The 14,650-nt window shown below is 43.4% G+C and overlaps 1 protein-coding gene across 1 annotated transcript in view; it reads left to right on the forward strand.

Annotated features, from left to right (window-relative positions):
- The window catches only part of MSH3 (mutS homolog 3), a 71,740-nt gene that overhangs the window by 26,124 nt on the left and 30,966 nt on the right, over nucleotides 1-14,650 (forward strand). Inside the window, exons 11-12 of the mRNA XM_081318402.1 lie at nucleotides 2,359-2,443; nucleotides 3,935-4,044. Of these exons, the coding sequence (XP_081174528.1) occupies nucleotides 2,359-2,443; nucleotides 3,935-4,044 (195 nt within the window). The remainder of the gene's footprint in view (nucleotides 1-2,358; nucleotides 2,444-3,934; nucleotides 4,045-14,650) is intronic.

Below are 14,650 nucleotides of genomic sequence, written 5' to 3' on the forward strand. Positions count from 1 at the left end.
TTTTTTGCTTCTTAAGGCATCTATGAAAAAGATTTAATTTCTTCTCATTATATCAGGTTTTCAAATTTAGCTGAATAAAAGCTCCTGATTTAGATAATTTGCCAAAGTCCCAAAGACAGGAAGAACTATTGATTATTAAAGATCTTGCTTGTCATGGCCCCCTCAGAGGCCAGTTTGGAAGAGGAGGAGGAAGAGTTGGAGATGGGACTGTCCCGACAGGGAAGGCATGTCAGGAGCTAAGGACGATGCTGTCCCAGGCTTCTCAGGCATTGGGGTTGACCAGATGGAGAGCTGCCCACCTGCACAGACACAGGGGTGGATCGGCTGCTTACTGGCAGTGGTGCTGATAGGCAGCCTACTCCACTGATCCAAGGGCGAGGAGAGTGGAGTGTAGGCAAGCCCAGAGAAGGGTCATGTGATGACCCAGGCACAGCAAGGCAGTCAGCTGGCAATTCAAACAGTTCTTTAATTGCTCCAAATGCTCCCACATTTGCTGGCAAACCTCGGCAAAGAACACCCACCCACCCTTTCAGCCGACTCTGGCTGAAAGTAGTTTCAATACAATCTGATTAGCATAAGAATGTACTCAAGGCCATAGAGATAACAAGGAAGAAAACAAAAACCCAGCAAGTGCGTTTGAATCCAAGCTTGCCTGAGCGGTTTTCAAAAGAGAGAATCTGAAATACAGTCCGAGGTCTTTAAACATTCAATCAATGCGGTCAGTCAGTCCGTCCAATAGTCAAGGTTTCCAGGTTTCCAAACAGGAGTCACAGAACAAGAGATCAGCAACAATACACAACACTCCCAGGATTCACTCCCAGGAGGACGCTCTCCTCCCGAGTAACTGAGCCTGCTTGCATTGTTCCCTCCTCTCCACTCTCCATGCTCTAGGATCAGGTGGGCGTGGGCCTTGCTCATCGCCTGAACTCCCCTGTTCGTCCTGTCCCAATCCTGAAGGGTCCTGGCCTGCCTCAGCCTGCTCTTCCCCGCATTCCTCTGAAGCCACAGACACCTCTCCCTCGGCCTCCATAGGGTCCTGTTCCAGCTCATGTTCCTCCTCAGATTCAGGTTCAGACGGAGGCATGACAGGTAGCAAGGATACTGGGGGGGGGGAGTATCACAAGGAACACCTGGAGGGGAGTAACTTAAGGAGAAGCTGTGTGGGAGTTACTTTGGCTGACATTTCCCTTATGTTTGTTGCTGTTTGCCTTGCCTTGCTTGGAAGATTGCTCTTTGCATTTTGTTTTGGACCTTACCCCTTTCTGGTGGCCTACATTTGGCCTTTGCTTCACTGGGGCTTTGTAACTGCTTCTTTTTTGGGACCTGTTTCTTGTCCTGAGGACTGCCCTGGTCTTGTGCCTGGACCCTGCCTAGTGGATTAGACTTGGACTCCTGGATCTTACCCTGTGAGCATGCTCCTATTCTGTGGGCTTTCTTTGTACTAAAGGGGCTGTTGTTTGGGGGACTGAGGGTGGCTGCCTTCAGAGTAGCGTGAGGATGGAGCCTTACTGGATGTTGGAGGGCCATTGGCTGGAACATTTGTTAAGAGAAATAAAGAACTCTCTAGAGGCTTGCCTTGCCTTGACCACCTGGGTCATAACATTCAATCAGACATTTCTAAGTTCTGGAAGAATCTCTGTCTTAAGATGTCCTTAGGGCAGTCTTCTTCCTTTCCTCTTCAGTTGTGAGTTTACTAGCTTTGCCTTTTAATTCTTGATTTCTGATTTTAGATTCACAATGTCTTTGGCTTAGCATGAGTGTATCTTAGAATCAATTGTCTTCAATCCCATATGAAGTAAATTAGCTCAGTTAACTCCTCTATGAAGCCATTTAATTTTACTATGAAAATCAATAGCAATAGCATTTCAACCTATATACTACTTGATAGTGCTTTGCACTGATTTACAAATGTTAGCATATTGCTCCCAACAGTCTGGGTCCTCATTTTACCCATCTCAGAAGGATGGAAGACTTGAGTCAACCTTGAGCCAGTCCGGATCGAACTCTTAGCTATAGGCAGGCTTAGCCTGCAATACTGCATTCTAACCACTGCGCACTATGGAAATATATAGGAATGATATATGAAACATGATATCTACCTAAAAAAAGTCACTAGCATCACTAAATTTTGAAAAATTATAATGAATTTTAAATTATTAGAATAATTAAGGTTTTTTAATGTCAATGTATGTATTGATGGAAATGGCAGTTTTAATGTATTAAGTAAAATGAATCACATGTTCTTTCATAACTATTTCTCTGAATTTATTGTTTTTTTCTTGCAAAGTATAAAGTTAAGGGCTATTTTTAGAGTGCCAGTGACTGTTTGGAGCTTTACTATGATTTTTTTTCTTTAAGTAATTTTAAGAAGTTATCAAGTGAAGATGAATATATGACACTAAATGGAGCTACGTTAAAGAATCTTGAAATCTTGCGGAATCAAGTAAGGAAGAATTACTTTATGTATTTATGTGCTTTGTGAATTAAATTTTACATTATTATTTCCAGTCCTTTTTAATGTATATATACAGTTCACTTATTTTTCAATTAAGTAAAATTTAATCAAATGCCACATCCTAGAAGCTAGCAGTTCTTAAAAATAATGCCCTTAAGAAAAAGAAAGGTGATATTCACAGTGCATTAACTTTTCTGAAATGTCTGTGATTAAATCCAAGTTTATATCTGGTAGCAAAGAGGCAAGAGAATGAATCTGAAGTGGAATTTGAAGATTAAAGGGATTTTTCATTACCTATTAAGTAAACTTAAAACATTAGAAATCAGACATTAATAGCTATAATTATCTTAATAATAATAAGTTGGAAGGGACCTTGGAGGTCATCTAGTCCAACCCCCTGCTCAGGCAGGAAACCCTATACCATTTCAGGCAAAACCCTATACCATTTTTTAAAATTATGCAACATGTAGGAATATATAGAGGAAGAATCAGAAAGTAAATGAATAAATGGATTAGAAATGAAAATATTTAGAAAGAATTGAAAAAATCAATTAGGAATTAGTTATTTATGGTAGAATCAGCAGTACAATAAAAAGTCACAAATTTGAGAGTCAGAAACAAGGATCAGCACTTTGAGCTGTACGGTCTGTAACTTAACAGACACTGACAGAGTTCTATGTCAGTCTACCATACATGTTCCAGTGCCTTACTTTATTTAGAGCAGGGGTCTTCAAACTTGGCCCTTTTATGACTTGTGGATTTCAACTCCCAGAATTCCTCAGCCAGGCACATTGGCTGAGGAATTCTGGGAGTTGAAGTCCACAAGTCATAAAAGGGCCAAGTTTGAAGACCCCTAATTTAGAGGTTTTATATATTTGAAACTCCTGACCTCTATTGAGCACAGCTGGCACTGATTGGAAGTGATTATTGATGCTGAAGTCCTGGGCACATTAATTCCTAAGGTGAGGTTCCTAGAAATCAAGCGCTGCTTTTTCTCTCTGTTCTTTGATTTTAACAGTGGTGTCATTCTTTGGGCTTTGAAGTTCTGTCTGTGTTGGCCCAGACTAGAGAGGTGGAAAAAATGGAACATGATTCCACCGAGTTGTGCCATGGAATTAGTGAATTAGATTTGTAAGATTCATTACATAGCTCCTAATCTCCCCTCTTCTCAGACACAAAACTAAGCTGATGATAGACTTTTAAAAAGTATATAAAGTATCACTAGTATTACAGTTTTGCAGTATATAACCAGTATAAACTATTTTAAGGGAATTAAAAGGGGAAAAAATTGGAAGCAGATGTTTAACTTGGACTGTATGATTTTTGAGACAGTTTTTATATTTGGTATTTCTAAAAATATTTCTACAATGCATTCATCTCTCTAGAATTAACAATTTGAGTTGCTTTCTATTTCAGATTCATATTTTATATTGAACTTGTGCTCCAATTTATTAATTTAAATGTCTATAATTATTTTAGACTGATATGAAAACCAAAGGCAGTCTTTTTTCTATCTTGGATCATACAAAAACTTCATTTGGGCGACGAAAACTAAAGAAGTGGGTCAAGCAGCCTCTTTTGAAATCCAGGTATTTGTTACCAAACAAATCATTGATGTCTATCAGCTCAAATATATTTAAATTTGAGTACCATTATATAAGAAGCTAGGTGAGTGGATAATACAAACTTAGAGAAACAAGTCTTGGCATTCAAACCAACTTTGTCACTCAGTGTTCCTTAACAGAAAGAGAATTTCCAGAATTTGTGTATATGTTATTTGTGTATATATGTCTTTTGATTACTTCCTTTAAAAATATAGTAATACTGTTTCACCATTTTATTGCTTATATTTTACTCATAACAGAGTTAGGCAGTAGCAGTCAGACAACTGCATAAAATATTTTTGTAATAAATTGCCATTTTGCTTCCTCAAAGAAAATTCCTTTATGTCTTCCAGGTTGATGTAATGTAAACTGGTTGTGGGAACTGATCCTTAAAGAGGGGACTTTAGGGCCTCATGTTTCTATTTGATTGCTAAATCTTCAAACATGGGATGTTATGTAAAATACTGATCTGTCAGCAATTTCTCTACAGTAATATATCAAAAAAGCTGATTTTCCCCCCCTAATCAGTGCTTATTCAACCAGCTTCCTCTCCTAACATTAAGATGAATTACTGTGGTTGCGGCTAAATGTGCTATAATTGTAGTTTAGAATCATTCTGATAATAGCTTTTCATTATAAAACCATGCTAGATGGCTCATCTTTTCCCAAGAGGAATATCTATGACTAAAGCCTCATTTAGATACAATTGTAATTTTGCTGAAAATTTGAAAAATAGTTTAAAGACACCTGAGGAAAATGTGTAAATGGGCTACTAACAGAGAAGAAAGCACAACATATCAATGTGTTGTATATGTGAAATCAACCAGTTGCTGATCCAGAATTTATCCAGACCAAGGATTTAATATTTTTCTATGGTGAAATGTAATGATTTTTAGATCAGCAATTAGTATCATATAATTTTTTGATGTAGAAACAAAGCTGGGATAGCTATGATACTAAAACATAATAGAGATAATGGCATCTTATATCATAGTTATGAATTTAATTGCATATGGGTGAACCTCTACTTATGTTAGATATTGTAAACTGGTTATAGTCAGCAATAAATGCAGTTCCATTATATGAAGATACTGGTAATCCAGTATACAGAGGGAGGAAAATACGGATATAATATTTAGGATAGAAGAATGATGCTGTCAGTACAAGTGGTGAAAAAAAACCTCTATCCAAATTGTTCTTCACAGAATGTTATTTTTGTATTTTTTAATCTATCTGTCCATCTAATCAATTAATTAGGGCTTTGGGGTTGCTCTAATCAGACTACTTCTGAGTAGTAAACAATTCTCCCTTTGGAGTTATGCAAAATAAAATAGAGTCAAACCCGTAAATTCACAATAAAAGAGCCTAGAAACAGTAGCAATCCTTCCCTCAGTTAAAAACCATTTCTGAGGACCCAACTTTCTGGGCTTGTTGAGCAGCCAAGTCAATAGATTTCTGAATTCTAATAGGAAAGGGGCAATGTGAATGTCCAGGGCAGGGTTTAAAAGGGATAGCAAAAAAGTAGGCAGGCTTCCATGTCCCTATAACTCAGCGGCTCCCAACCTTTTCTATACCCCACACCCCTAGAACTGATATATTCTCGCATCCCTTACAAAAGTTTGAAATAATGGCAATAAATTATGCATATACACTATAATTTTGAAAATCCAAGTTTTCGCACCCCCTGGAATATCCTCTCGCACCCCCGGTTGGGAACCCCTGCTATAACTGATACTCCCTGAATGATGAGAGAGAACCTGTCCTGCTTGACTCTGTTGCATAGCAGATGTTACTGTTCTAGAACAAAGATATGAAGACCAATATTAAAAAAACAAACAAACTTCAGGTGCTTTATCTCACTAATGTGAACTACTGTAGTTCAGAGAAGGCAGTACAGATTTTCATAGTTATGCAATAAACTTTATGTACAGTAAATGTTTCATTGTCTTCCAGAAGCAATGTAAAAATACAGAATGGATCTGGCTGGTCTGTTGTATTGTAGTTTGAGAAATTTGTTTGAGCTTACTGACATAAGCCGCCCTGAGTCTTCGGAGAAGGGCGGGATATAAATGGAATTAAAATAAAATAAATAAAAATAAAGTCATGTAGTCTGTTGTAATAAGAATGATGTGGGAACTATGAAATTCTATTTTAAGTAATATATTAAATTGCCCAAACAATATAGTTTTAGCTGAATTATAGGACTGGATGATGAATCCAGCAGTACAGGAACGCAAAACGGAGTGGAAAAGCATTATTAGAAGATTCTTTTTATAAAAAGAATATGGAAGTGTGCTGGATGGTGACCTGCCAAAAGTCTTTTTGTTTGTAGTGGATATAATATGAACAAAAAACCAAACATGCAAACATAGCCCATGTTGTATAAAGCCACTGATGTAAAAAACAGAAGAACATTTAGGACTCAGAATTAGTACCAACTCCATAGAAAATATATAGTGATTCAGGTAAAATCCAGGTTGTTACAGTCTAGTTACTTCTTCTACATTCCTCAGAGATGTTTAGTGGTTGTTTATAGATTTTTAGTGGGTAAGGATTCAGATATGAAGTCTTTATTGTAGAAAATGCTACCAAATTATTTATTTCAGGGCAGTGTTACATTTCAAAGTGGTCAGAAACATGGATCTTTGTAGAAGGTATATTTTAAGTTATAGTTAATTAGAACTCACAAAGCCATGTAAGTATCAGCACTTCTGTTGTATCTTCTATTGTTTTTGAATCAATACATGAGTGAAACAAGCATTTAATAATTCATCTTTTTTATTGGTCTACTCATTTTCTTTGCAAGTGTTGCTGAAATTGCACTTCATTCATTCATAACAAAAGTCCTTGATTGTCATTTAGCCGACTAGAGTTAGATCTGTATTATTCTACACATAATCATCCTAAATGCATTCATGAATATTTTCATTAGTGTTGTTCAACAGCTCTGAAAAAATGTTATTTCATAAAAATAATTCTGGAAAGAGTTTGAGTGATAGCAATATGTTAGTAACATATTAGTAACCTCATGTTAGTAACATGTTAGTAACCTCACAGAATTGCCAGTATTTTAGTTAGATGTTAAGGAAAAAGAGGAAACCTTTCCGCCTCCAATTAAAATTGGAAGGTTTGGAGGGGGGAAGTTAATTTAACTTTTACCTGCAAAGGAGGTTCCTGTTATTTTTCATTAATTCAAATTCAGAGATTTACTTAGTAATCACGGATATGTTTCCTACTTCTAGTAACAAAAAGAAGCTGTTATTTATTTGTTCTTAAAAACTAAATATTTATGTGATTCATTTTTATTTCTGCAAAATAGATTTTTGGCTGATACCAGGACTGAAAAAAATGATGTTTTATTGATTTGTTTGTAGATAAGAGATGAGGTACAGGTAGTCCTCGACCTACAACCATAATGGGGCCTGGGCATGTTGTGATGTTTGTAACATTAGAGGGTGTGATGCTTCTAACATTAGGTACTTGTGATGAAAGTTGGAAATCATTTCTTTAGCTATTGCCTCTTATTATTCCTTCTTTTTTCTTTCATTTTTACTCATTCCTTCTACTCTTCTTTCTTTAAGTTTGATTTGTATTAGACCTTACTATTATAATAAGAATTCCTTATACACACGCATACACATATACATATACATCTGTATAAATGTGAATATACACTCATATATTAATTGTTTTATTAAGAATTTTTATTATGTAAGTTGTAAAAAATCACTTTTCTACCTTAGATGAATTTGCCTCCAGGGACATGCAAATTAATTCTCAAATATTGAAGGGACTGACAGAAGTGATCTAGAACAGCTGAGTATAATCTTTGAAAACTCATAGAGAACTATTAAGATATCAGAACATTGGAGACGAGTGAGCATAGTTCCAATATGCAGAAAAGGGAAAAGTAGGGACCCAATCATCTTAAAAACTGTGAGACTTCATATCAGAACTCCCATATTCTCTGAATAGCAGCCCATAGAAATTTCAAGGACATGGCTTAGTTAGATTAATCAATTGATTGCAAAAATAAAGGGCATAATTTATAAGCAGAAGCTAAGAATACAGAAATTCAGCATTCTATATATCTGTGTAAGTCCTAGCTATGAAGAGCTCGCTATTTCTCTAAGTGTAAGGACCAGGATGCTGAATTATTTCACCCTGGTGTAGGAATATGAAATATGTAGGACTTAAGATTTTTTTCTTGGACATTCACTAATTTCCCCCCTACATATTTTTAATTGAATTCCATCTCCATGAGGTAGCTCATTTTGCCCTTTTCACTGACTTCCAACAAATTGATTATTTCCATCAAAATAATACTGTATTTGCTTTCTTCCTTTAACTTTAACTATTCCTTGCCCTCTTTGACTATTTCCTTTGTAATTGCCTTTACAGCTAATCCCCTAGGTACAAGCATTTATTTAGTGAGTTTTCACTCTCCAGCCCTAGTCTGGTCATCTATTCAGGGAGCCTGGCAGCGACGGTGGCAGTGGCGGCGAGGCATCACCGGCCCGCCCCTAAGCCACCACAACCATTGCAGCCATCCAAGAGGGGCCAACATCTCTGCCCTGCCCCGACCCCCCCCTGTTCGACTCCCGGGCTGCGGCGGCGTCTCCAAGCGATCAACGGAGGCCCCGCGGACCAGCTGGGTGGCGGAGGCAGCGGCATCGTCGGCAACGGCGACGGCGAGAACCCCGCGGGGCCCTAGTCTGTCGTCTCCCCACGGGCCTGAACACCGGCGGGGGCAGTGGCGGTGGGGCGCCTCTGACCCGCCCCTGAGCCGCTGCAGCTGCTGCAGCCATCCGGAGTGGGGCCGGCGCTTCCACCCTCGGCCCCTGTTATGCCTCCCTGGGCAACGGCGGCACCTGGGAAGATCAGGAAAGTCCCCTCGGATCAAATGGTTCAGCTAGGCGGCGGAAAAGGCAGCCACAGCAACCGCCCTGAGCAGGACCGGAGTCGTTACTCTGCCTCGACCTCCTGGCCTGCTCCTGAACAACGGCGGCGTCTCCATGGGATCAAGGAGACGCCGCAGACCGGCTATGCGGACCCGATCGACCACCACCGAGGGGCCTTTGACAGCGGCGCTAAGCTTCTCCAGGCCCCGGTCAACCAACTCACCAAAAAACCCTCGACGGCAGCACTACTAGACGCGGCGTGGCGTCTCCGGCCCGCACCCTGGGTGCCGATCAACAACCTAAAGACGCCAGGATGCAGCTGACCAGTGGAGATGACGACGACTAGACCACCGAGGCCATTAGCATCTTGCCTCCACCAGCTCCGAACCCCCTGCCCTCCCTTGCCCCACAGGACATGATGGGCCTGGGTGTAAGCCACGGTGGCAGAGTGGCCTGTCCTACACCTGCAGCCCCATAGAGGTGAGAGCTCTATGGGGTATGCTTTACCCAGAGTGGGGCCTGGACCACCCCCAGAAGCAGAGTCACAACCCATCGTGAGAGGATGGGGAGTGGCCTGCTTCTGGGGTTCACCCAGCCAAGTGGCAGTGGCTGGATGACGGTCCAGATACCCACCTACCCGACTAGACCCTCCTTCCAATGCTCCACCCAGGGGACCGCCTTCCCAATGCTTCCCAATGCTCCCTATGCTTCTCCAATATTCAAGCATAGATCTACTCGCCCTCAGGAGTGCCCCCCTCTCCTGGGTTCGTCCTGCCTTCAATACACCGAACCTCGATGACGGGCCCGACCATTGGGCCTCTGAGAGATGGCCAGGCAGGGTCAGGGGCCTTCATCACAAGACCAACAAGAGGCCCCTGGTTAAGTTTCTAGTCAAGTTTTTTGTCGGGTTAGGGAGGGGGGCGGGAAAAGAACATGGTTGCTCGGGAAAGGCAGGCCTTCCAGCTACCATAACGCAGGCCAGGCCTACGACCATTCGCGATGGTGAAAAGCGAGGACCAGTCGCCGACAAAACCCAGTGGCGAACTGACGAACAGCCTATTCCCAGGATGGTGGGGAACGGCAGAAGGTGCACAAACAGAGGGCCGTATCGTCACCGGGAGTGTCATCTCCGCTCTGTACAAGCGGTGAGACGCTCCGACCCTCTGTACTTCCCCGGAGGACCCGGGAGCGAAGGTGTGCAGCCTCCTATGCTAAGGCTGGTGTACCTGAATGCCAGGTCCGTAGCTAACAAGGCTCACCTCGTTCGTGACCTAGTGGAGAGCGAGCACGCGGACCTGGCTTGCATCACGGAAACCTGGCTGGGCCCAGAGGGTGGTGTCCCTCTGGTTGACCTCTGCCCACCAGGTTTCCAGGTGCTGCACCAGCCTCGGACCCATGGGAGGGGCGGGGGAGTGGCAGTTATCAGGGAATCCCTTAGCCCGGGAGAGACCACCGTCCCTCAGATGGTCGGGTGTGAGTCTCTCCTACTGAGATATGGCCCGGGGGCGCAGTTGGGCCTGCTGCTGGCGTACCTACCACCTAATCGTGCAGCGGCAGCCCTGCCCGAGCTACTCGATGTCCTCTCAGGGTTGGTGGTTGAATTCCCAAAACTCATGGTCTTGGGCGACTTTAACCTACCGTCCCTGGGAGGATCGTCCGAACTGGCTCGGGAGTTCATGGCTTCCATGGCGGCCATGGACCTGTCGCAAATAATTTCTGGACCGACTCATGAGAGAGGCCACACCCCAGACTTGGTGTTCTTGTCTGGACGGTGGCGTGATGATATCGGTGGGGGTGCCATGACTGTTACGCCCCTGTCATGGACCGATCATCACCTCCTACGGCTAGACTTCCCCTTTGCCACCCCCCGCCGTGGGTGCACGGTGCCAACCAGATGGTACCGCCCTAGGCGCCTAATGGACCCTGATAGGTTCCAGGCAGCGCTTGGGGATGCACATGCACTCCCTGCTCACAGCTCGGCGGATGCCTTAGTGGAAGCCTGGGAAAAGGCAGCCACGGAGGCTCTGGACCGAGTTGTACCCCTGCGGCCTCTGACCCGGCGCAGATCCCAGCGAGCCCCATGGTTCACCGCGGAGCTCCGGGAGATGAAGCGTCGGAGACGGGGCCTAGAGAGCCGTTGGAGATCCAGTCGATCCGAATCCGACCGATTGCGATTAAGAATCCTCACCAGGTCTTATCTCGCTGCGATAAGGGTGGCAAAATCCAACTACTTTTCCACCCTCATCGCGTCCGCAGATAATCGCCCGGCTGCCTTGTTCAGGGTGACTCGCTCCCTACTGAACCAAGAGGTGAGGGAGGAACCCTTGCAGGGTCGAGCCGAGGAATTCGGTCAATATCTGCTGGATAAAATTGCTCGGATTCGAACCGGCCTGGACTCCAACTGGGCTGAGTTGGAAGAACAAGACATGGACAGTCTTGTCGACGTCATCTGGGAGGAATTTGATCCTGTGACTCCTAAGGAAGTGGACAGGATTATGAGGAGGTTGAGCTCCTCCACATGCTTACTGGACCCGTGCCCTTCCTGGCTGGCTTATGCGGCTCGAGAGGGGACACGAGGCTGGTTCCTGGCGGTCATCTCTGCTTCTCTGAGTGAGGGTCACTTCCCCACTACCTTGAAGGAGGCGGTGGTGAGACCTCTCCTCAAGAAGCCCACCTTGGACCCATCCTCATTGAATAACTTTCATCCAGTCTCCAATCTTCGCTTCCTTGCGAAGGTTGTTGAGAGCGTGGTGGCGCACCAACTTCCTCAGGTCCTGGATGAAGCGGTTTATCTAGACCCGTACCAATCGGGCTTCAGGCCGGGCTACAGCACAGAGACGGCATTGGTCGCTCTGATGAATGATCTCTGGAGAGCCCGGGACAGGGGCCATTCCTCTGTCCTAGTCTTATTAGACCTTTCGGCGGCTTTCGATACCATTGACCATGGTATCTTGCTGCGACGCCTCAGGGGACTGGGAGTGGGAGGCACGGTTCTGCGTTGGTTCTCCTCCTTTCTCCAGGGTCGCTCGCAGTCGGTGCTGGCAGGGGGACAGAGGTCGACCCCGAGGCCTCTCGTTTGCGGAGTCCCTCAGGGGTCGGTCCTCTCTTCTCTCCTGTTCAACATCTACATGAAACCGCTGGGTGAGATCATTCGCAGCTTTGGAGTAGGGTACCATCAGTATGCTGATGACACCCAGCTTTTCATCTCAACTCCAAACAACATCAGTGATGCCATCGACGTGATGTCCCGCTGCCTGAAAGCGGTCCGGGAATGGATGGGGAGGAACAGGCTTCAACTGAACCCGGACAAGACTGAATGGCTATACGTACCGGCAAGCCAGGATACTCAGAGCATCCCATCCCTTAACATCGGGGATGAGTTACTACCCCCTGTTGATAGGGCCCGCAACCTGGGTGTCCTCCTAGACTCACAGCTCTCCCTGGAAGATCACATAGGAGCTGTGACCAAGGGGGCCTTCTCCTGGGTTCGACTGGTGCGCCAACTATGGCCTTATCTGGACCTGGATGCCTTACGTACAGTCACCCATGCCCTTGTGACCTCTCGCCTAGACTACTGTAACGCTCTCTACATGGGGCTGCCCTTGAGATCCACTCGGAAGCTTCAACTGGTGCAAAGTGCAGCGGCACGGACACTTTTGGGAGCCTCCCGATACTCCCATATCACACCTCTCCTCCGTGCGCTGCACTGGCTTCCGGTTGCCTTCCGAGTGAAGTTCAAGGTGCTAACAATGACATACAAAGCCCTACATGGCATGGGTCCGGACTACCTACGGGAGCACCTTCTGCCAATGTCAACACCCCACCGCTCTGTGCGCTCCCACAGAGAGGGCCTCCTCAGGGTGCCACCGCTCAAGGAATGTCGGCTGGTGGCCCCCAGGGGAAGGGCATTCTCAGTGGGTGCGCCAGCCCTCTGGAACTGCTTACCAACTGAAATCCGGATGGCCCCCGACCTCCGCACCTTCCGGCGCGACTTAAAGACTTACCTATTCCAGCAGTCCGGCCTGGCCTGATAGCTCTGATAGCTCTGATAGCTCTAATTGGGGTCCCAGTTTGTTTTGTTTTGATTATTGTTTTTCAATACTGTTTCATTATGTTGCCTATCTTACTCTGTACACCGCCCCGAGTCCCTCGGGAGAAGGGCGGTTTATAAAAACAAATAAATAAATAAATAAATAAATAAAAAATGAATTAATTCAGAAAGGGTACTTACATTAAAATTCAAAATTGTGGTCAAAAAGAGGCCTGTGTGGTCATGTGACTTGGTTTCAATCTCTACTGCAGCAGTGGCCATTTTTATCTCTGTGACTTTCCTGGGCTTTTTGCTTTTGCTGCAATCTGATACTGCCTGGGATCAAGTGCTACAATTACTTCTGTAAGTATTTTGAAATATTTTTTTTGTTACTCTATAGTGGTGCACCCAAAATGGATCACATCCAAACTCTAACCAGATGTGGAAAACTGAATTACTTTCTTGTGAGAGCAGTGTGTTAGACTAAATGACCTCAAGTTCCCTTCCATCTCTGTTACTATTGTAAGCCAAGAGTTCTGCAAATTCCTCCCCCATTTCCCTCTGGGTGCTTGACTGGAGACTTTTAAGCTAATTCTTGGCATTTTTTTTAAAGCAACGGCCTCACCCAATCCCTCTGGGCAGCTAGCTGAAGACGCTTGAACTAGCTAGCAACAGTTGTTGTTTTAAAGTAACTGCAATGGCTCCAAGCTAAATTGGAGGCAATTTAGTTCCTGAGTGCACCGGAAACAGCTGATAGGCAGCTGGTGGGAAACCCTCCCAGTTCAGTTAACATGGCAGCTATTGGAGGAAATAGTAAGTCAGATCTTCATTCACTTAACAACCCATTTGATTTAATTAACGAATTTCATTTTAAAAATTTGTACAATTGAGTCTGATTCATTTGGCCAGGCTCCATTAAGTTTGTACCTTGGGGCCAGGCTCCATTAAGTTTGTACCTTGGGGACTACCTGTACTACTGTATATAGCTTAATACTATTTTTTCTCTCATCCAATTGTGCATTCGTCATTTTCTTATATGTATTTTTCTCATCCACAATATTACATAGTGAAGTAGAAATGGTTTTGCTTAAACATTTATGAATTGAGAATATCATTTATTTAAAACCACCCTATTTTATACGGATCATCTTCTATAATATAAAAGAAGAAATTTGGTTAATTATATAAATAATTATAATAAGTTATAAATATTGCTATAAATACAGTTTGATATACAAATTTAGTTTCTGGCTAAATCTAGATTACTCTTAGTAATAGTTTACTCTTACTTTTAAGAATGAAGGAAATTAGTATCACTCATGCTTGGTATACAAATAGTCATCCCATACTGCATCAGTTTACCACCATTATCTCTATTTTTAGTGTGAGATTTCTTTTACAAAAACGGTAAACTTCAATCATCATTTATAGACATCCATTATCCTTTGTTAGCAATGTTTGAGTCCTTTACTAAGAGGTACAATGTTCAACTTTTCAGTAACATTTTTTTTAAAAAAATTCATTTATATCCTGCCCTTCTCCGAAGACTCAGGGCGGCTTACAAGCTTAGCAGTAGCATTCATTCTATGTATATGCCTGCTTATTAGGGCTTTCACACACACCCCAAGCGGCATTATTACAAAGTCAGCTTAATTGCCCC

The sequence above is a fragment of the Vipera berus genome (genome assembly GCF_964194415.1).
Source record: "Vipera berus genome assembly, chromosome: 2".
NCBI lineage: Eukaryota > Metazoa > Chordata > Lepidosauria > Squamata > Viperidae > Vipera > Vipera berus.